At 36.8% G+C, this 23,475-nt stretch overlaps 1 protein-coding gene across 9 annotated transcripts in view; it reads right to left on the bottom strand.

Annotated features, from left to right (window-relative positions):
- The window catches only part of INPP4B (inositol polyphosphate-4-phosphatase type II B), a 332,333-nt gene that overhangs the window by 32,324 nt on the left and 276,534 nt on the right, over positions 1-23,475 (bottom strand). For all 9 annotated transcript variants that reach the window (XM_068404348.1, XM_068404356.1, XM_068404352.1 and 6 more), the window contains 6 exons: positions 22,446-22,569; positions 21,279-21,396; positions 16,532-16,672; positions 13,339-13,436; positions 9,047-9,159; positions 3,425-3,579 (listed from right to left, as the gene is read on the bottom strand). In XM_068404348.1, coding sequence (XP_068260449.1) covers positions 3,425-3,579; positions 9,047-9,159; positions 13,339-13,436; positions 16,532-16,672; positions 21,279-21,396; positions 22,446-22,569 — 749 coding nt within the window. The remainder of the gene's footprint in view (positions 1-3,424; positions 3,580-9,046; positions 9,160-13,338; positions 13,437-16,531; positions 16,673-21,278; positions 21,397-22,445; positions 22,570-23,475) is intronic.

The raw sequence follows: 23,475 nt of genomic DNA, 5'->3' as shown, positions 1-23,475 counted from the left end.
TTATCACTACAAGACACTGACTCCACTTACAAACTGAGTCATTAAATAACAGCTACTGGCAGTATTTTCCAAAACAGCATTGTGCAATGTACATTGAAGCAAACAAATGGAAATACCTGAAATTGCCTCCGGTTTGCTCAAAATTCTAGAGACATCAGAGAAGCTGAAAAGCAGCAGCACGCGTAAGTTCAGCGCTCCAAACTTCTGGTGGTAAGAAAGCATGAACCCATAAGCACAAGCTTCCCTTTTACAACAGCCACCAAAGCTGTGTCAGCACTGGCAGGAAAAGAAAAAGCTTTACAGCTACACAGGCACCTTTATAATTTTCATATCTCAAAATGATGGCATTTCCAATAAAAGCTGCTTTTGAATTGCCATTTACTTTTGCAACTCACTTTGTTTCACAGTACTCTCTATCTCCCACTGTTAACTCTTGAAAGAAGCCTTTCAAAGATCAATCCAGAGTGTTAGGATTCTGGATGTTAAAATTGAAATTTTTTTTTTGTCTGCTTGTTCCTTTGAAAGGCTTAAAAGTGATTTGTGGCAATCAACATAAAGGGATTTGATTGAGAGTTTAACTAAGTGATCTAGATAAGATTCATCAGGGGAAAACTGCTAAAATTATAAATTAAACAGCAAACAGTTTCTTCTCTGTCTGCTCTTAAAATATATTCTTTTAGACATGAAAATCATTCTAAAAGCTTCTACAATGTCAATGAAAAGCTTAGAAATGCACAGCATAATCTTTCAAATAACACTCTGCAACAGTAATCAAATAAAAAGAAAGGATAAAAGGGCAAGCATCATACCGACTACCAAACAAGCCTGTTGACCTCATTCACACAAACCTCAAAAATGGAGCTGCCGAGCTTCCCTCAAGTAAAATACAGGAGATTTAGTTGAAACGCCATTGTATCTCCTCCTGTGGAAATTATGGCTTTTTCCCCTCTCTCTTTTGCCTGGCTGTTCTTTCCTTCACAGTTTGCTCTCTCAAATTGCCTTTATCCGCAATTCACCTTTCTCTATCTGCCTACAGGAAGAGAGCCCAGCTGGAGGGTCCTTGCCACACCACCTAAGTCAGTGGTGGAGAGGAAGGAAAGCCTGCGTCACTGCCAGCACTGCTCTGTAACCACCTCCAGCAACAGATGGGCAGTGGGGAGGGAGAAACAGGCCCTGCTGAATGTCTGTAGCACCAAAGATACCAAAAAAAGTACCCAAAGACAACTCTTAAAACTGTCTGACCAACTCTCAATGGGAGTACCAGAGAGTTAAGTACCATGTATCCCCATTTGACATTTTTATTCGTTTCTGAATATTTGGCCTTTAATTCACCAGCTCATGAGAAAAAAAAAAAAAGTTGGCTGCTTTTTTTTTTTTACCCTCCAGTTGTATGAACAGTGTTACACAGATAGAAACTAGCACAGGTAAAAGATCTATTTATTATCCTGATGGTGCAGGTCATTTTGTATGCTACTGCCACTACTTGCAAGGCCCTTGCTTTACATCCCAGACAATCTTACCACCCAAGTCAGAATTATCACCTTCTGTCGAACATAGCAACTACTTCAGTTCAAGGCTGTTTCAAATTAATTTACAGGATATTAGCAGGATAAAGCTGTTCTCTGTTTAAAACTACAGCAAAAACATAATTGCATGTATTTTTGTGATGGTGCTTCAACCTCATATATCCATCTGCTCATTTATTTTTTAAGTTTTCTCCAGATTTTCTGGGCTTTTCACCATTCTTTTGTGACTCCAATTTATTGTTATCTGCAAATACAACTAATGTGTTAATCTTCTCAGCTTTCAGATAAGTTATGTGATATAAAAGCTGTCAAAGTCACTGCCATTTTAGCCTACAAAAACCTCCTACACTTTTGTACTAACAGTTTGTATAAATATCAGGGCCTTTTTTTTAATCAGGTTTATGTCTGTGAAACTTTTCCCATCTACTACTCAATGCTATTGTAACATAATAATGATTTTATATAATTAGTTTGCCTGTATCTTGTAATTTACTGTAGCTTATACACTTTTCGTATTTATTGGAGACGTAAAAGAAAAAACATACTTGAAATGCCAACAGAAATGAAATTTAACACAGAAAACTCAGAAATTTTTCATTAATGATAAAACATGTAGTTATGAAAGACTGCACACAAGTCATTCACTCACTGAAATACTGCAGAGACTAAGGGATTTACGCAAGCCAATGATCCATACAAAACTATACACCTCAGTTTAATACATCACACTACACTAGTGCCTTGCAAACCAACTCTACATCTAAGCTATCTCAGTCGTCTGCTTGATTCCCTTTTGTAAACATTATCTTTTTTCTTTAGAATATCTCTTTGCCAAAAGACAAAAGGACTCTACATGTGTAAACATACAATATTAATCTAGACATTAAACACCTAATCTGACAATAGTAAACATTAAGGTCAAGAATTATCAATTACAGACTTCAAACACGATTGTTTACTTAAATATGATCTTTGCAAATCCAGCGTTCAAACAATTTGTGTTTCACAAAAGTGCAAGATGTGATTCAGTTACTTCTTTGCAGGCTGACCAGAATATTTTCTATTAGTTCTGCAGTGATCTTTGGTGTATATTATTTGAATGTTGTGAATACATTTTTTAAAGTCTTATAGAAAACACAATGCAGTACTTTTTAAAGCCAATGATTAAAGTTTCTTTAGAGAATATAGGACCTGGACTCATTTTATGTTCAAAACTTGTTTGCTCAATGTTTTAATTCATCAAAGATTCAGATAATTGAAAATCTTTACATCTTTTAATTACACATTCCTGATAACATCAGCCTGAATTTCTGCATAGTTGTAATTTAGAATTAAACCTTTTTTTTTTAAGCACAGTAAAGATTTTATGAGATATTGGTGGTAACCACCATCAGTCCAAACCTATTTTGTTTGTTGTTTCTTTTAATAACATGAGTTAATAAGAATTGCCATCTGTAACAAATGCTTATTCTTTCACAATGCTTGTCTAAATTTTATACAAATGATTTAATGAGTGTGTAAACATTTAAAAATATTCTTAAAACAGAAAATAACTTTTTTTTTAATATGGTCATAGAATGTTGTTAACATTTTAAGCCTTATGAAAGCCTAAGACATTGTTAAAATAACTGCTATTTACCTTGGTCAAACTCTACAGTCAGCGAAGTGAGACTTACAAGGTTTCACATATCTATCTCAGAAACTGTTAATTAGTGATAAAACACACAGTTGCAAAGACCTTGCAAGCAAAAGTGACTTACCAGCTGGCATGCTGCTGGTCAGCTCTGCTAAATCAGGACTGGGGCCTATCGCGCATTTTCAACCGGCTCTAGACCGTTCTCTACCATAGCTCCTGGCTTAGCTCCAAATGCAAGGGACATGCAATAATCTCCACGTACCTTCTCATACAATCCAGCGCCCGAATAAAGAAGTCTTTGTGAAGCTGATGTTCGTCCCTCAAGATGGAGCACTGCTCCAGCGTCACTGACATGGATGTCCGGTCTTTGGCGCTTTTGCAACAGGTGAAACGGACTCCGTTCAGCTTACGGCAAATCTGAAACGCAGGCAGACGTCAAAGGATTGCCCTTTTCACACCTAGTGTTCTCTACACGCTAGGCAGACTGTGAAACTCCCACAATTTTGCAATCACAGACAATGAATACAGAGAAATACAGTATTTCTCAAGAAGAAAATAGCTATTAAAAGGTAGTAACTTGTCCTGGTTTGGACTAAAACAGACCAATTTTCCTTTCAGTGATTTTTCCTTTCAGGTAAGCTGCTTCTAAGTAACTGCACCTTCTGAAACTAACTGCATGTTTTGCAGACACTGTCTGCTTCCAGGAGTGACAACGCTCAAAGTGTATAGTTATCACTGAGGCACCGGTAGGGATGTTATGCAGAAAGGCTCTTGCTGTATTTATTCCTAGAGAAACCAAGGTCAGTGCTAAATTCCTCAGTAATTACGAGTGAAGAGATATAGAAGGGTTGCACCTCCAGGGAGGACCAGACAGGACAGGTGACCCAAAATTGACCAGCGAGGTATTCCATCCCATACACATCATTCTCAGTATAAAGTGGGGAGATCACGAGGGTCTCGCTCTCTTCTATGGCCAGCGTCCAGAGAGGACTCTGTCTGTTCTTCTCCTGCCTTCAATCCCAATCCGTGTGTTCCTGAATCCAGTTCCTGTCCATCACTGAGTCCAGTCTGGGCCTTCCCAGAGCCTGCCCTGTAGTGCCAGTGGTGACGTGACTGTCATTGGGGGAGCTTGATCTTGGTTTTGTATATATTTGCATATATTTAATTTTTTCCATTATTACACTCTTTCATTGTTATAGTTTACTAAAACTGTTTTACCTTTCCAACCCATAAGTCTCTCTCCCTTTTCTCTTTTCGTTCCCCTTCTGGGGGCGGGGAGAGCGTTAATAGAGAGCGTCTGCCACTGGTTTAATAGCCAGCCAGGCTTTAAACTGTGACATAACTCCAACCTGAATCAGACGGCCGCTGACGTGTGTGTCTTTGCAGCTAAATCAGTTATTAGCACTGGATGTTCATATTCTAAGGATTATGCCCATGCTGGCCTGACACAGTGCTACAAAAGGTGAAAATGTTGTGCTGAAAAGAACTGTAAATTTATCTTTTGTTTATAAATCTGCAGCATTAACACTCTACAAAAATAGCACCAAAACATTATAGCTACTGATCTACAGCCCATTTCCTATTTGTCCAAATGACACATTTTAAAAGCAGATCTTCTGGGTTTTCATTAGCAGGACAAGCCTACAAATAACCTGCCCACTGAGGAAAAAGGAGCACTTACTCATTTTAAGAGAGGGATGCACATGATCTTGTACCGCAGTCACTATCAGCTCTCTCTCTCCTGACCACCCCAACACCCCCCAAGTGAAGCAAGAAACTGCTGGTGAACCCAACAACAAAAAACATAATCTACTATTCTTAGTCCTAAGCATTTTAAGCAAGTCACTAAAATACCTACACGTACTACAGCTTTCCAAACCATTGCATCCAATTTCCTGAACTTGAAACAAAAAGTATTTGTATTAGCCTAGACTATAAAAGGAAAAGTCGCTTCATTTTTTCCTCACTTTGTGACAACCGCCCTACTCAATTAAAGCTTAATTATCTGAACACCTAACAAATGTTGAAAAAATGGAAGAAAAACTTTGACAAGTCTTTTTTAACTCAGACTTATGAACGTAGAGGACTAACTCCTCATGAGGGTTTGGATTCAGACACATCTATCTATGTACTTGATTTAAACATAGTCTTTATTTTCAACAGGTAAAATGTTCAATGCGTGACCCAAGACAATTAAAGCTCAACACAAATGACTGCCATGGAGCATCTACTTTAACTGCACGTTTTGACAAAATTATAAGGGATAAGGGAACCATGACATGTTTTTAAAGATTATTTCTCACCTTAAGAATCAATTTGTCATTGTACCAGCCCATTAGTTTATACTTTGGGTTCAAACAATATTTTACAAGAAAAAGAAAAATCTGAAGGATAGCTGGTGTGCCCAAGTATGGGTCTACCTTTCCCCGATGTACTTTGTCCTAAGAAAAGGTAATACCCTCTGCCCAGCTTGGCTTGCTCCTAGCCCTGGACAATCATAGCTATAAGAATATCAAAAAAAATCAATAGTTATCAGAATAGGGCAGGACAATAAATTACAGCAGTTAGGCCTCCTCCTAAGGAACTTCTCAGCTTGGCTATCAAGTGTTGACTTGGGATCTTGCAGGAAGAAACTGGAGCATGATCTTCATAATCTCACTTCAGTAACCAAGCACATTTTTATCCGTTCATTGCATTCTCAGAAATTCTATTAATATCAATGGCCCAGACAATACTTACAGTCTTTAAGGTCTTTGCGATATCATGGTAAGGGCAATCTCAAAAGTTGAATCTAGGGAATTAATTAATTGAATCTAACTTTGAACCCAAAGAAGTACAGGCTACTAAAGGAGAACTTACAAGTGTTTCTTCCCTCCTATAATTCAAAATTCTAAAACTTCAATCTGTTTAAAAATTTGGAAAGTTGCATTGGGATTTAAATAAAGTACTCTAAGACTTTTTTTTTTAAAGAAAGTATCAAGCAAGGCTGGTAACACTATGAAAGAAGTTAACTGCTTAACTGAAGAGATTAATTCCCTTTACACTAGTCTCTTTTGAAGTTCACGAGTCATTGTGACTATTTCAAAGGGAAAAAGTCGTAAGAGAAAAACCAGGTAATTATCATGGATGAGTGATGGCCTCTGATGTGGGGAGTGGAGACTAAATCCCAAATCTGGGCTGACAGCGTACATATAAAGTGCTGGCTAGTGAGAGTCAGTTTTGAACTGACAAGCATTCCAGGCACAACAAGTAAATGACGATAACCACAAGCTTATTTCGCATTGAAGTTCAGTACGAATGTCTCAATCATCTTTAAGTGGATTAAATAGAAAACAATATGTTAACTTAAATAAACAAATTAAAAATTCCTTAGATTCTGATCTAAAGGAGAAATGTAGGTTAACCTGATAGGCTGGCCCAGATAAATCCTCAGAATGAGTCAGTTCACTAAGCAGCAGCAGTTAAACAAAGTAAATAATTAAAATGGGCAAACAATGATCTGATGCTCTAGAAATCTAATAAGGGACAATACCAAATATACGATAATATAATCATATCAGAACACACAGCTTATGATTAGTGTCGAGCCTGAATTTTATCCTCAATTTTGCTCAGTTCTTCCCCCAATATACTGGGGATATAGGAGGAGGAGAAATAGACTTAACATTTATTAGAGCTTTAGAAAACCTCTCTTGCGGAAACAGATTTAAATGATTAGGCTTGTGATTAAGTTTAAAGAGGGGATGATAAAAGCATATAAAACCATGAAGACCAAAACAAGGATAAATCAATACTCTGATTATTTCTCCTGATACAAGAAAAAAGATGAAGGGTGCAGCTTAGGAAATAAAAAGATGTAATATTTAAATCTCTGTCCCATTATATTTAGAATAAGAAATGTTTGTGATACCACCTTGCAGAAGTTGACTTTAAAAATGCAGGTGTATTCTCACAGTGCCATTACAACAGGAATTACATGCAGGTGCAGATACATATGCACAGGCATGTAGAATCTCGTACGTCTACTGCAATAACAAAGCGATATCCTTACAGCAGGGAATCACACCTTTCCAATAAATAAACATAACATAGCAAACCAGTGTGTAGATCAATGGATCCAGAAATACTCATTTCAGAATGTTGCAGTAAGGTAACATAAAGAGAAATACAATACAGTGAAAGAAAAATCTGAAACAGTTGGTACGTCCAAAGAATGCTTTTTACCCACGAAATTATTTTCAGGGAATCCTGAATGGTAAAAGACAACTTTCTATATCCAAAGATAAGTAAATTCTGTCATATTCTTTGCAGCTCATTTCACACTATCCTGTACTGATTTATCTTTTACTTCTTTAAAAAGCAATGTTTCATAGTAATTGCAGAACTGGTACTGAAATAAAAGCTTATATTTTTATACATAACAGATTTATACTGCAATAGCATGTGATAATATTTATTAACCACAAGGCAAAATGTTATTAGCAATATAAAAAATTACAGCAGTGTTATTAATACAAAGACACAGTTAATATTGTCTTGTTTCTGGTGTTAATGAAAAGTCATGGAAAATTTTATTAATATTTTGTATCACATATTTATTTGCCTTGAAGGGTATATGCATTTGAAAGTTCCCCAAAACACAAGGTCTTGCTTGAATTTCAGTAGATATCAAAGACTCATCTCTGCTTGTATAAATGGGCAGGGACACTAAGGGTACTTTTCTAAATCTAAGACAATTACCTGGTTGAATTTCACATTCCTGAAAAGCTTGAGCTCTTTACAAACACCTAAGGATTGTTTTGGTTTGTGGTTTGCTTGTTTGTTTGCTTTTGGGGTTCTTTTTTAAACATGTATGTGGAAAAAAACACAGAACTGGGAAACAAAAAGGAATTATGTGAATAAAGCAAAGTAAGTATTATCCATTGTTTGATAAACATTTTTCTTTGTGTTCTCCCTGTATCTGAACTGTATCTGCCCTTTGCACATCTAGCTTATTTTGTGTTTTGCTATCAGTGCCCTTCGAGTGACTGTCATGGTGACACTGGCTAAAAAAACCCAAAAATGTGACTGACTAAAAGTTGTACTGATACAATTAAACACTTGTTTTTAAACATAAATGCCTTAATTAAAGAAAAATCAAAAATTGAGTGCAGCAATATTAAACAAAATCCAGAGCAAGCATCATAGCTCAAGGCTTTGAGACACTAAACAATAAAAGGAAGATATTTTGAAAAACCCAATTTTATATTATCAAAAAATGAATTTGATTTTAAACAATAACAACAAGAAGTTAGATACTGCAGCTGAATACTGTATTGTCCCTCTCATATAAGGTGATATATTTACAGCTATGCCTGATATCCAAGGAATTGATTCTGCCCATACTGGGGATAAGGGGATACCTCTGCCTAAAACCAGACCCAGTTAGTTAAAGAAAAAACATGCCCCAAATAAAAAGCAAACTTCTTTTACCCTGTTACAGAATTCAGAGATAAATGAAAAAACCTGAGTTTGGGACAAAACAACCTCAAGCAGCAGCACGGGCCACGGACTGCCTGGCTAGGAGAAGCTCTGCAGAAAAGGGCCTGGAGGATGCAGGGGACAACAAAGTGACAAAGACCATCTCTTGCTTTGAATTCTAGCCAGTTCTACCAGTTAAAAAAGTGAGAGAAAGAAAATATCTGTAATTTAAGTGTAGGAAGAAGATATATATTCATGAGTGGGATGAGAGACCATCAGAATGGTTAGAGTCATTTCAGCATATCTACCTACTTTAATCACTGAGGTTTCCAGTTATATCCTTAAAATCCATTGCTCTTACAATAGCAGAAGACATGTGAAAATTAGTTCATCGTGTGAACGTATTTGAAACGAGAGAGCTTACCGTCGCAGCCAGCCACATGATTTCTACATTCTTTCTCTTTTTGGCCTGGATATTTTGATGGAGATTTTCTAGCAATCCCTTTAAATCATTTTGTTCTTGCAAGTGTGGTAGACCTGGAGAAAAAGGATGATAAGGTTGATGATAAGGTTGTGCTGACTAGAGAATGCCCATATTAAAGAACAGGTCTATTATTTACAGCCTTATTTTGGAACACAGGATGGAAAGCACCAGCTCAATATTTAGGGAATAAGCAAACGTTATTTCTTTCTAAGTATTGGGTTGTCCTCCCTAAGATCTTCACCATGGAAAATTAAAGTGTCTTCAACTTTTATCTTATAAATGGATGGTGAAAACATTCAAATCTCTGCTGAAGTTCTGTTCATCAACTATTATAGATATTCAATGGAAATGAGTAGAGAAATAACTGAGGGTATTAAAACCTGCTTTAATGGGATGATTTTTTAATTTTTAAGTCAAAATATTTTGCTTTTGTTTTCAAAATGGAACATCTCATTTTTTAAAATGATGCTTTAGTTCCTAATATAACAGGAGGGTTAAACAGCACTAAATATGCCCCCCTCCAAATCTAACAAAGGATATTTCTCAGTTTGAAATTAAATGGGACTTTAATTTTGAAATAAAAATAATTTCAGGTTTACTTAAAATCCAAAATTTTACCTACTTGCCTTGGGTTTGGCAGCTGAGCTGAAGTTTTATTAATCATAGATGTCTAGAGGGAATTCAAGAGTAGACAAATTAATTTGCTCTTCTGTTTTGTGTGTATATATAGGAGGGTTTTGTTCTAATGTTACCTTTATCTTCATTAGTTTTGAAAATAAGTAGAAACAACCAAAATCTGTTTTTTGAAATTATTTCTTCTTACGGTAGTGAAGTAAAAAGAAATTTAGTAACAGTTATCACCAAAGGAAGGCTGAATTGAAACAAAATTACACCAAACTGATAAATTGATACATTTTTTCAACAAGAAAAAGCAGGATGTTCCATCCAGTGGGGAAAAAAAATGAAACAAAACCTAAGATTTATATTGAATTCAAAGAGTAAAAATGAGGCAACTACTAATGCAGGTCAAAATCCATTCTCCTAACCTGATCACAGCTGGAATGATCCCTCTTATCAACAGGCTTCTACCTTTTATCTCAAATGAATTCTGTAGTTCCCCTTATCCATGATTCATAATAAGAACTAATTTAAATATACTCAAAAAGAACTATTCTAAAAATGTCTAAGTTGCCTTACCCTTATTGTGCTGCCAAAAGGAAAAAAAAATGCAGAGAAAGTACATTCAAACGAGTTTTGTAATAATCTTAATAAGGATTTAGGTGTATTACAATTCCTGGTCATACAATTAGATAATGCAGAGCATATGAAAATACATCAGAACCTGCTAGACTATTATACTTATCCTGCATCGGTTTCTTTAGAACATATTGCATACAATGAGTACTCTATAAAGATGCTTCCAGATTATGAGAATGCATCACTAGGTAAACATTTTATTGCTTCAAAGTAGTTTTCCTTTGGTTCACAGCAGGAAATGCATCATCTCGGAGAGATGATTTCACCATAGATAAAGGTTCTCCTAATTCATAATACTGCCAAATGAGCTGCATCCTGACTGGATGCGATCGATAGCTTAAATTCCTTGTGTCACAAAGCAGTATTAAACCATCAAATCATTCTCATAGATTATAAGGCGGAGAAGCCTGGAAGTACAAAACAGACTCAGACTTTATGTTGAAAATGCATGTACTGCTACACGCATTATAATGCTATGGAAGAAAATCTTTATTTGCTTGCAGGATTTCTAAACCTTGCATGCATCCCTCTTCTCACGTGGGACAATACTTTGCAATGTTGATGTTGCTGTGGGTGTTAGGTATCCAACCAGCAACATCAAATATCACTTGCAACACAGGTTTCTCCAATTTTATGCTTTCAGCTGTTTAAATTGAGTTCTAAGCCGCTCTTTTCAATTAATTATGTACTACTAAAGAAGAATCATACATTTTTGTATCCTTACTATCATTAGCTATTATATGAAGGCGGTACTATTGTGGTGCCTAAACCAGAACTACATTCGGTTGGCATTTTTGGTAGGAATCTTTCTGGGAGCACATTGTTATTTATTGTTTTCAGAGACTCCTATTAAAGAATTAAAGGAGATTAAGAAACAGGTGAGTAACAGAGTACATATTCATCTAAAGGAAGACAGAAAGTCAGTGTCTGGCATATGCAGTTACATGCAGCTGAAGACTTTTAATAATTGGGAATAGAGAGAAAGCTAGAATATTATTGGCAATGGGAATTACAGAGATGAGAGAAAAACTAATAGCCAAGGTGGCAATACCTTTATGGGAGTCGAAAATTGAATTCTTTGAAATGGAATATATGAATGAAGCAGCAGGTAAGTGAGGCTGCCTATGGATGGTGGATGCAACAGCTTGGCCAACAAGGCTGTGAGTCCTCAAATTCTGTCTGGCTTTGTGAGCACTATTTGTAACTAAAAGCTTTGTGAACTGGCTCCTGCATTTATTTTGTAGCACAGATTTGGCACTACAGGAAACTATCTGGAAAGGTGTGACAAAACCATCAAGGAGCCACCAATACTGAAAGGCTCTCACTTGCCTACAACACCAGGGCTGCTGCCAGCTTGGATGGAGGTTTATCTTCCTAAGAACTTGAGCACAGAGGTGGGGAATTGAACAGGGGAGGAACTGAAGTCCTCCCCCAGCTGAAGAACTTGGAGAGCTTCACTTTTTTCCAGGGATCTGAGTTTAAAAGGCACATTCCTCCAAGCCAAGAGTGATTCCGTATAATGGCAGGGAGCTACTGGGAAGTGCAATGGAACAAGAAGGTGCTTTGTGTTCTGTAAAAATTTGGACAAAGAACAGACTCAGATCTTAGAGGCAGAGAGAAAGCAAGAAGGTAAAAATAACCAGAAAGAGACATGATGAATTAGACAAGCGTAGTTCTCAAAAGCCTGCACAGTCTGGAAGAAGTCCAGGAAGACTGTGTGGCTCACTAATAATCCTTCTGCAGGGAGACAGTGCAAGGTTAGTTTCTGTTAATGAAAAGCAGCCAATACTATCTGCATGCAAATTTTTGCTTTTCTATAATCAGATCCATTTATGAGGTAGTAGATCTACCTTAGGCCTAACCCCAGATGAGGTTAGTTTTTCAGGATGCTTTTTTTTGGCAGGATTCCCCTAAATTAATTACTAACTTCTTGTGTGGGTTTCTCTGTAGAAATCCTAGAAATGTGGGTGGATGGATGGCCATACTGCCCACTATTTAGGAACAGAGCTTTCACTTCTGTCAAAACTATTAACAAATGAAAATAATCCTGATATAAAAGATAAATATGTACACATATATAGTTACACATTAGATATAACTACAAGTACATACATGTAATGGATAATTCGCAAAAGTAATCAACACAAGGTGTTCTGTAAGAGGACAGAAGCTTTGGACAGGATTTTAACCGGCAGTATTCACCATGAGGAGTTACACACATGTCCTGTAGGATGATAGATCTTTAGATCCAAAAGATTCACCCCCCCGCCGCCGCTTACCCAAGGGGAAGGAGCAGAGACCTAAACCCAAGCTATTTAAAATCAGGCTATAAAATCTGCAACATTTGGGAATACAGTTTAGGCATTAAGACTACTTTAATAGGATCAGATCGATACAAATGGTGTTTTCAGTGTTTGCTTTCAACAATCAGAATAACAGAATAGTAATATTTATGACACCAAGTTTCTATAAAATTGGAATATAGGGCCTATTTTAATGGAATCATGCTATTAATATCAGTGACTTTATGATGTGGCTCATTGGTTGTATTTGCATCTGCAGATTTCTTGGTGGTTTGCCCTACCTTAATACATATTCAAAATAAGAATGGAGGGAATGACTGAAACTGATGAAAATTCCAAGTCTTTCTGTATAAATATAGTAGGTACAGACTGTCCTCTCCTTGAAATATTAAAAAGCGTATTATATTAATAATTTAAGAGAGCTGCTTAGTTCATCATTACTCTGTTCCACTTTCCCTGTAGTTTCTGCTGTGGAGTTGGGCCTGCAGTCACTACTGACTTCAGCAGGGCTGTGTACAGGCACAAAGTATTTAACCGTATGGAACAAGTTATGGGAGTGAGGCCTAAATCTAAAAGCTGCACACTAACATTGTGCTAATACTACTTTCTTCAAACCTTTCACCTATCAAACCTTTTCAAAGCCATTTGGATATTGCATTATTTTGTACTCACAATCAGGAGGCATTTTTTCCGTAAAGAGCTTGTAATATTCTTTTAGAAGTTCTAAGTTTTCCTGATTAATGTTTTCCTGCAAAGTGGTATCTCCAAACCTATAAAAAAGGACAATAAAATTAAATAAAACAAAAACAAAACAAAGCTAAATTATCCTTCAGAATTATTGCTTTGCATAAAGAAATAGCTTTGATTTTTTTTTTTTTTCCTACTATTGAATGTACTAGATTTTGTCAAACGTACAGTTGCTAATCTCTCATGTGCTTTGGAACTGAAATTTGGGAATGAGGTCATCACTCATGGATAATTCTTCCAAAAACTTATGGACAAAGTAATCCATTTACAGACAAACATTCAATAAAGCACATATTCTTTTTCCCTTCACAAATCCTGAATAAATGGAAGGGGTCTTCGTGGGAATTTCAAATGGCACCACAGGCAGAGAAGACCAACTCCTACATCTCTTACTGCTGCTGTTGCTCAGGTATATTAATTTCCAACAGAGCTGGACAATATTGAAGCCACATAAGATGGTAAAGATGCAAGTGTCAGGTGGAAAACCTTCTGAAGAACTAATTTCTGCTCTGGTCTGAGAATATTTGCTATAAATAGTCAAACTGATTACTTCTCCGGGCCCTTTCTGCCCTACACTGCTCCTGAGCTGTTAGCTATCTTGGTTTCTTGTATCTGAAACTAATGAGAGAACCATTTCTCTGATGATTTCACCATTAAGCTTCACAGAGTTATGACCCGCAGGCTAGCTGGCTTCAGTCATCCGCATTTAAGCTTGCTGCAGCACACAGACGTCAGCACTCGCTCTACAGGGCTGCAAACTGGCTCCGGAGCATGTTCTGGGGTTTCTTGAAGCGGTCAAGTCTGCTGGGAACATATCACCCTAATCCTTATTCTCCTGCACCTCACAGAAAACCCACACACCAGGATGTCACTACGCTTATCTATGAACTGACTATAGCTATATAGGCAAATATCTTTCTGAAACCAAAATTTCTACAACAGCCAAGTTTCACACAGGCTAAAAAAAAAAATACAAATCTCCTTGTACCTCTGCTATGAGACATACGAATGTAAAGACAGGAATGTCCCTTAGACATCTAGGGCCAAGTTTTTGCGACTCATCTTTCTAATAGCCTTGAAATGAAGAAAAGAAAGGCAGAAAAGGAAATGGAGGAGTACAGAAAGAGAGGCATGGACAGGTAAGTGAGAAATTCAGGCAGAGAAAAGGGGATACACTTCAGAAGATACCAAATGTACTGCTACATCATGCAGAAGGGAATCAAATATTTAAATGAGCCAAAGAGGGAAAAGACTCAGCTACTTCCTCCGTAGCCATTGTGGCACTGTTGCACGAGAACATTTCTTTTAAATCAGATATATTCTCGACTGTGCTTTATTGACAGAAGAGATGATTGCATCTAATAAAGGAACATTTTCTGGAAATTTACCACAAAACTTTATTTCTATTTGCATGTTCATTTTCCAACAAAAGCAAAAATATATTTTACCAAAAAGCACGTGCAGTGATTCCAATCTCATAAACTAATGTGCAGCTTTTGGAGTTCAGCAATATTTTGAATTAATTCTAATGTTTACACCTGTAAGTGCATGCAGAAAAGCTGTTTCTGCAGAGAATAATCCACCTTGATTTGCTTGATAGATATTAATATAGATCTATATTTAAACATATACAGATATTAGTTTTTCATTCATGGCTTTCTTCGAGCACAGTGTAAAATCACCACTGTGAGCAATGCTACCATTCTTCCTGCCACTCCACCTGCAAGCCAGACACCTTTTCACACCGATTCCTCTACAAGTCCCCATATATCCAGGCTGTTTCTAAATCTTGTCAAATCTTTCTTCAGGACATTTTGTAACGTATAGTCCTTCCTGCCTATCCCACCCATGTAAACCCTCACAAACTTGCTTCTTGGTTACTGCATTCTCCTTTTCTCTGATTTTGGAAAAAAATGATGTGTCCTAATCACAATTGTTGTGACTGATTTTGTTGGTTTTCTACGCTATCGCTTTGGCCATGTCACTCCTCTCATAGCATCACTTCACCCTTCTTTATGGCATCAACAATAAACTCTTTTTGTTTTCAAGAATGTTTCAAGTTCTCTAAACAACAACTCACCTCTTTCACCAGTAAAATGCCAGTTTTTACTGTTTTCTGATTCAGCTTATGCCTCCCATTTCAACTTTATACCTAAGTTTTCTCACATATCACCGCTCACAACTCGAAGAAGTCTCCCATAAACATCCACAAAGCTACTGGATGGCGTTCCTTAGAAGTCTTCCTTAAAAGACTGCTTTTACTCTGCTGTCTACAAAGAACAGGCCTTGAAACTCTTGTTGCGCTTAACTTCTTGCCTGTTGTCCAGGTTAATGTTTTTCACTGTCTCCCTCTATTTATCCAGCTACACTTTTGCTTTTGAGTTTGTAACGAATGCAATCAAAAGATATGTATTATGTCTCTTGGATGCTTTGTTAATAAAACCAGTAAAAAAAACCTGTCTCATTGTTGCTGTCTACCTTGCAGTTTTAACATTGCACAAACCTGGCAATTTAACATGACCAACAGATACACTTCTTTTGGAAAAGAAAATTAATTAATAACTAATTAGTTTCTGGGAATCTTTTCAGAGGAGTAATATTAACACATCAGAACTGTAACATCAGCCTTCATGTTTCTACAAACATATTACTAACCCATTCCACATTGTTAACTACCACTCCTCAATCTTGGAAAAAAGCCCTAAAAAGCTGAGAAAAATTACCTCTTTCTAGCTTATGACTTGTCCAGCATCTTCAACCCTACCTTTAGAATAATAAGAATTTCAAATTTTCAAACTCATGTTTGAGAAGGCCAAAGTACTGTATATGAACAAACTTTTACATCCGTGAAATAGAAACCTGTATCCAAAGGAATCTTGGTGTTGCCTGTGTGAAATGAAGTCCTGCATATGGTCATATCTTCACTTGGACTTTTTCATTATTTTGCATTGCTTCATAGCTTGTGTTTATTTCCTTTAACACTTTTTAAAATACACACTGAGTCACTGTGAGATGGTCCACAGAGCAAATAACAAAAAAGATTCATTTTTAATCCTGAGAGATATCCTGCACTAGCACAGCATACTTGGACAGAAAATGAAACACAATATTTTCTTACCTCTCTGCAAGTGTTTGCTGTTCATTGATTCCAACATTAAAGAGTACTGGATACATGCGAAGTAGCTTTCCTTCTTTAATCTCTTGTGGCAGCAACTCAAACATCTTTGCTGGAAGCTGGACCTCTATAATGTAATGTTCACTAGGAAAAATAAAAGGAATAAGAAGAAAGGGAATATTGATTGGTTTGCTTGCAATTATAACCTCCCTAAATTATAGAAAGCATGTAGGCTTATAAATCAGTTCCCCCCTTTTCCCCTTAATTGTATTGAACCATTAAATGTGACGATTCAGCTTGCTTGTTTTAAGAGCATAACCAAGCGATACGGAAAAAGGCAGGTATATATAATTATACACTCTTGATACTGACTTCTTTACTGAAAATAGGACTAAATATGAGAGCAGTGAAAAAGTCTTCTACTACCAAAATATCAGTGAGAACACCTCAACTCCTAAAATGCAGCTGGCTGAGTTACAAAACCAACTTCCTTTCAGAAGTCAGAACCTGATCCTGTATCCACTCTAAATGTACTATGAGCAAAAACCTTTCACCCAAAGCAAAATTCCCATTTTCTTCAGTGGCTGGATTTTCTCCCTGGGGATAGAAAGCATCACCAATAACAAAATTGACTCTGTGAAGATAATAATTGAAGGCTCATTACACAAACATGAATCCTATTTTAGGAGAAGGGATATGATGTATAGCAGTTCTGGTTTCATGCTTGTGTTTGGTCCGACTTTATGAAAAACATATTACTTTGGCTGTCAGTCCAAATTCTGATCATGTCAAATCTTCAAGTTGAATTTCACCTGTCTTTGAGGACTGATGCCTGAGCCCACAACAGAAACAATGTCATGCTGTTAACTTAGTTTTTATTAGCTTTCTTTCCGTTATTAGAGCAATCAGTCCAATAAAAAAAAAACAGAACAGAGTAGAAGCAAATCCGTTTGTCTCCGGGATTCGGCATTTAAATCTTTCAAAGAGGGCCAACTGATAATGAAGACTGAAATTTTCTCTTCTGCAGAGCACATTTGGTAGACCACCAAGAAGGAAGAGTCTTACAGCCACAGGGGGAAAGGGGGATCTATATCCTACCTACAGAAAACATGCCTAGGAAGGCAAACAACTTTTGCATGTAAACTTAAGACGGAACACTGTTTGCACCTATTAAAATAATCTATCATGAAGTCCCTCCAACGCTTATTTTAATCAATTGTGTGCTTGCTAAAGAATTAAAATACAATCTGAATTAGCCACATGTAGAATTTGGGGGAGAAAAGGCAGAAAACCTTGAAGAAAAAGGGTAGCTTCTGCAGTAGCTCTGACACCCCTGGCAAGCTGGAGGGATGAGCGGCACTACCTCAGAGCAGATGTTTGGATAAACAGCTTCAGCTCAGAAGAGCTAGTGGTCGTGTTTGAACCTCTATGCTGCTCATATATCTGAGAACAAAATAAAATGGATCCAGTACAGACTTGGGACTGAAATGTAATTACAATCAGCTAGGGCAACAGCATATGCTTTGGTATGGGCTAGAACCAGTGTGTAATCTTTGAACAAATGCCTGATGCTCCTTACTGAGGGGGGTTATCAGTTTTGAATGGAGGGTACACGGCTCAGAGAGGGGGGAAAAAAAGGGAAAAAAATAATCCCACCCCCCAGATAAGTCTATTTGGTTTGTGTTTTGTTTATTTAATTCACCCATGTGAAGGAAATAGAGAGCTAGCATGGATGACAGTAAAGAACTCCGTACAAATGATCTTTGCATCGCAGCACTCATTCTCAGCCTGCATGCGAGCACTCCTAGCTGCTCTCAAGTGCTACCAGAACATTTTTCTGTGATGGAGTGCTTTCTGAGGTAGAGAAGAAATGTTGGTTTAGTCTAATTGGAAGAGCATATGCTACTGAACCAAAATGCCACCAAATAGCTGCATTGCTACATTTCACACCCCCAAAATCACTACAAATCTTTCAGTGTGTGAAAGAACATTAAGAAATGCTGACCTTTAGGCATGATAAATTAACATCAATACCATCCGAGAGCTTCCCCTTGTCCATTTTTTTTTTTTCTTTTTTTCAAAACATTTTTTGAAGTCTCAGATATAATCTTTGGTAACTTTTAAAAATCTGTAACCAATTGCAAAATGAAAGCAAGCCACTTCTGATCATGCAAGCAAAAGGGTATCAAGCTGTGACAGAGAGTTGTCTAGAAAGTCCAGGAATGGTACTGAAGTCAGATGAGGGGGAAAAAAAAAAAAAAGAAAAATAATTCAAAGTACTGAAATCTAGAGGACTTGTTTGACATTAATTTACCAAAAATCTTAGAGGTCCTATGCTTCTACTTAAACAAGGAACAATAATACAGCAAGTTTTATCATCATGTGGTTTCTCTCTTTTATAGCTAGACCCAATGCAGAGATACCAGGTGATTTTGGCATGAGATGGATAAGGCAGCTATTATGTTTTCCAATGAGAAGGAAAAATCAGTACGTAATTTTTAACATTTAGTGATCCTCAGGAAAACAGTGTGGAGAAATCCAGCATGTCTAAGAGAGTAAATAGTAAATCATCATCTCTTTCTCAATGACTTGTGTAAATTTAGGTACTAAATATTTAAATATATATGATTTCACTAAAACAGGACTGCTTAAAAATATCCCTTTCTTTGTCTTTATCTGCTGTATTCTCTAATATTTGTTATTATCACATATGAAGATAGACAAACACTTCAAGTCCTGTTAGAAGGCTTCTAAAAATTACCCCCATGCAGCTACTTGCAGTTGGCTGGAATCGCATACTCTTAGTTCATTGCAATAAACACAAAACAAGTCATTTACGTGCCCCTTTGCTTTGCTTTGTAACAGAAAAAAAATACACACATGGTCAGTCACTGCTCTTCTTTCAGCTAAGTGACAACATTTTAGATCACTTCGATGTGGCTGTAAGTGCAAGTCAAATCGTGGGCTTCGTTGAAAACATGGTATCAAACCCTGTGATGCCTCAAAGTTCATGTGCACAATCAAATACAGTCTATCAAAGAATTTTATAAAAGTAAGTGTTAACTACTTTTGCCTATAGTAAGTGCCTCAACAGAGCTTCACTTCACCTGGATGGCTGGGGTCAGCCACCCCCATCAGCAGGCTAGCCCACTGCTAGTCAATGCCACGCTCTTTGGATTGATTTGTTTGTGTACATAGAATCTCGGTCTCAAGCACTTCCCTAGAAAAACAATTAAAAGTGAATACTCTGACTCTGCAAGATCAGAATTTGTAGCTTATTTTTCTGTCTTGCATTTCTACAGTCTTTTAGTCTCATTTTATCGAGCCACACCATATAGCAACCACAATGATCTAAAAATTGTGGGATTTTTAAACATTAATTAGAAAATAACCAGGTTTTCCACTGTCTTCTCTTTTGATGGTTGACTTCCAACACTGTCTGACAGGAACTCTCATCACAGCTCCAACAGAAACGGGGCTTCTCCACATAAGCCTTAAAGATTTTTTTTTTGTCTGATACCGATTCCATCCAGTGAATACCTGCCAGTAAGTACAGTACAGCAATCACAGGCAGTAACTCTTCTTCCTAAAGACTGACTACTCCCTCAATCCAGAATGCCTGAGGCAGCTTAAAGCTCGAGTCTCTTTCAAACCCAGGACCTCCTAGCGTGACAGTTCAGTGTACCGCAGTAACGGCAGCAAGCCAGTAAATGTAGCTGCTGGATTTTTCAAGATTTTTGACTGCTGTGATTTACAAAGGATGTATTTCTTCTGTTCTATCTACACACCATAATTATTCTTAATTATTCCCGATGTGTTGCCTATCATACTCCAGCCTTCCTGCTATTTATTTCAATCCTTTCTCAGAAGGCCCATAGGATGAGAGTGAATCATCCAGAATAATTAAGTAAATCAGTGGTGAAAGCCCCCTTCAGAGGAAACATGTCTTTTCTAAAAAGTTGCTGCTTTTAGCTGAATTTAATTTTCAGTCATCTTAAGAATAATGATACTATTAAGGAAGTGATTTCTGCAAAAGTAAAAACATTTGGAGCTTCAGACTAGAATAATAATGATGAAAAACCCATTCCTTCTGTGTAACAATCTTTTTAACCCTCTTATAGCCACAATTAATGACATATTTCAGTTTATGTCCTGATATTCAGCAGTGCTTGTGTGAGCTGCATAATATATTAGTGGCTTTATGCAAGGATTTCTCATGTTGCATACATCCTGTGTGATCTTCAGCAACTAAGATACGCTTCATTTTTCAAAAGTGACCACTAAGTTTTAGCATCTGAGTTTTTCAGTTTCCATCTTAAGACAATCAAGGCCTAACTCTTAGAAATTCAATTTCATTTGTCACACTGAAATACAAGTTCTGGACACCTCAAAACCAAGGTTTCTTCAGTTAGAGGCCACTTTTGTAAATATTGACCTTGTCACTCCTCTTTGATTCAGTATCTATATATGAAAAATGCAACAGAAACTGCACAACCCAGACACTGTTTTGATTAGTCTGTATTAATAATTGGAACTTTTAGCTTTTCATCAAGAAAGTAACCCAGAGCCCATATTACTACTAGCTTTACAAAACCCTGCTACCTCATTACATCTCCATTCACCTCATGAAAAGTAAAACTATTGCACTTCCAATATAATAGAATTCAGCAACAAGAAAACCATCATCCAGGTTTTCATGTGCTACAGATTGAAACTACATGCCATGGGCTCCAGGAAACAAAGTTCTTACCGCCTTCCAGTTATAATAGGTAAAAAATCTTCTGATTTGGCTTCAATGACTTTAAACATTACTTTCTGCAAATCTGAAATTCCCACAGCCATGTCTTCTAGCATCCCCGCTTCTTCACCTATATGTAAAGGTTACAGAGGTTTTTAACAGAGCAGACAGATCAGTCACTGAATAAGTTACAGTAAAGCAATATGGTGATTCTATTTTCCAGTCTGTGCATCTAAAAATCACAGCCCTAAATCCACATTAAAGTAACCTACATAAAAGCAGACTGATTTTTAGAACCTCTCACAATTCTCTGTGGCCTAAACGATAACTATGAGTATTAAGCATCTCTGAAAATCAGCCTGCTCTATATGTGCATAGAATAAACTCACAAAAAGCCATATTTGTCTATTCTGAAAGTGTTTTTAAAGACTGTCCTGCTGATGGAGGACAAAGGTTTTGAGAATAACAACGAGTATCATGCAAAAAGGAGCCTGATAGCAATTTCCAGGTGAGAATCTGCAATTGCCTATGCATTAAAGAGCTGCACAAATGCTAAATCCCTCTAACTTTGGTCAAAATCTCTAATTTGGGGAAGGATTCCAATACATCTAGCTCAAAGTATTTTGAAAGATACAGCAGTTGCTCCCTCCAAATGTCCTTTTTAATACCTATCAAAAGATGGCATCTGTAACAAGCTAGGAATTAAACAGTTTTCAAGCTATCTTCATATCACCAATACTAGCGTGGTCAGGGCAGAGTCAGTAACTGTTTAAATCTGCTGTTTAGGTTAGCTTTATAAACCTTCTATTTTGGGTCACACCAAATGCCTATACAGAGACAGTTTTTTATTAAAACCAGAAGTTCTACTAGCTGTACTGAGGAAGGAGTCTCCGGTATTTAAAACAATGTAGTTCAGCACTCTGCATGGAATAATTAGCAATTAGTGTTCTCAGAGGAATTTAGAATAAAATAAATCAGTAATTTTTGACGCAGAATTGACAACACAGTATCCATGACTTCAATTGTGCTATTATATGGTAGCCGGCTGTCTCCTAAGGATAATATTTGTTGATTCAATAAGCCAAATTACTGGAAGCAGAACAGGGGTTAAAATAAGAACCTCCTGGGTAAAATTCTGGTCTGGATACATAAGGAACTTTGTCCAAGAACAATACTTACTATATGTACTAAGGAGCCCTTCATACTGCACAAGCAATCCAACAGTATGAAGCTGTTGCAAAAATCCTTGATCATGTAAACTTGTGTGCAATTTGATTATAAACCCACAGACCAATCCAGCGAGCTGTAAAGACAATGAAAAAAATGTGAAATTAACAGATGTACTGTTATAACATAGATAAAATGAGGCTTGCTATCATTATACACAATGGAAGTAATATTTGGATATCTGAGAAAACAGCATAGATGTTTGTGTTTAGTGACTACATACATAATTTCATATTAATATATTATTGAGGCATTTTTTGGTGTAAAAAGCAATGAATTATTCCCTTGTTTTACATTAGATAAACTTCATTTGTTTTGTGGCATTGTACGTTACTTATACTGACACAAGCAAGACCAGAACCTCCACTGGCAGGCTATAAACACGAGGCTGTGAATTATGATGGATTTGAAAGCAGTTAGGCACCTAATGCAATGAATCGCTTTCGCAGTTGTACCCTAACTCCTTAATTATGTTAGGAAAAACACATAATTTAAGAGAGAAAATTAGACAAAATCATTTAGAGAAAAATCTATCTGAAAACATGACCAACAGAAGAAGATCAAAAGAACTTCAGTTATTCACCAAGGGAACACAAGTCTGAGAAGGGACATGCTAATAGTCTTCAAACACATAAAATACTGCTACAAACTGAAAACATATAATCTGTTCTTCATTTCCAAGGTGACCAGGAGAAAAAATACATAGCTTGAACAGCAGCAAGGAATATTCAAAGCTAAACTTGAGAACTTCACCTATGGGTGAGGATACCGGCATATAATCTAGGAAGACTGAATATAGCTTTATGGATCTTTCTTTGTGCAAAAGGGAGTTTAGGTAACCTTTTCTAGTCCATTGCGGACCTACTTCTCTGACTCAGTGATACAGTTAATATGGACTTCCATTCACTATTTATTTCTCTATCACATTATAAAATACTTAAGTGGATGTAATGGAAAATATATGAAAAAGTTGTGTTAAATT

Source organism: Nyctibius grandis, chromosome 6 (genome assembly GCF_013368605.1).
Source record: "Nyctibius grandis isolate bNycGra1 chromosome 6, bNycGra1.pri, whole genome shotgun sequence".
In the NCBI taxonomy this organism is placed as follows: domain Eukaryota; kingdom Metazoa; phylum Chordata; class Aves; order Nyctibiiformes; family Nyctibiidae; genus Nyctibius; species Nyctibius grandis.
The sequence above is the reverse complement of the archived record's forward strand: the minus strand, read 5'-3'. Positions and strand labels throughout refer to the sequence as shown.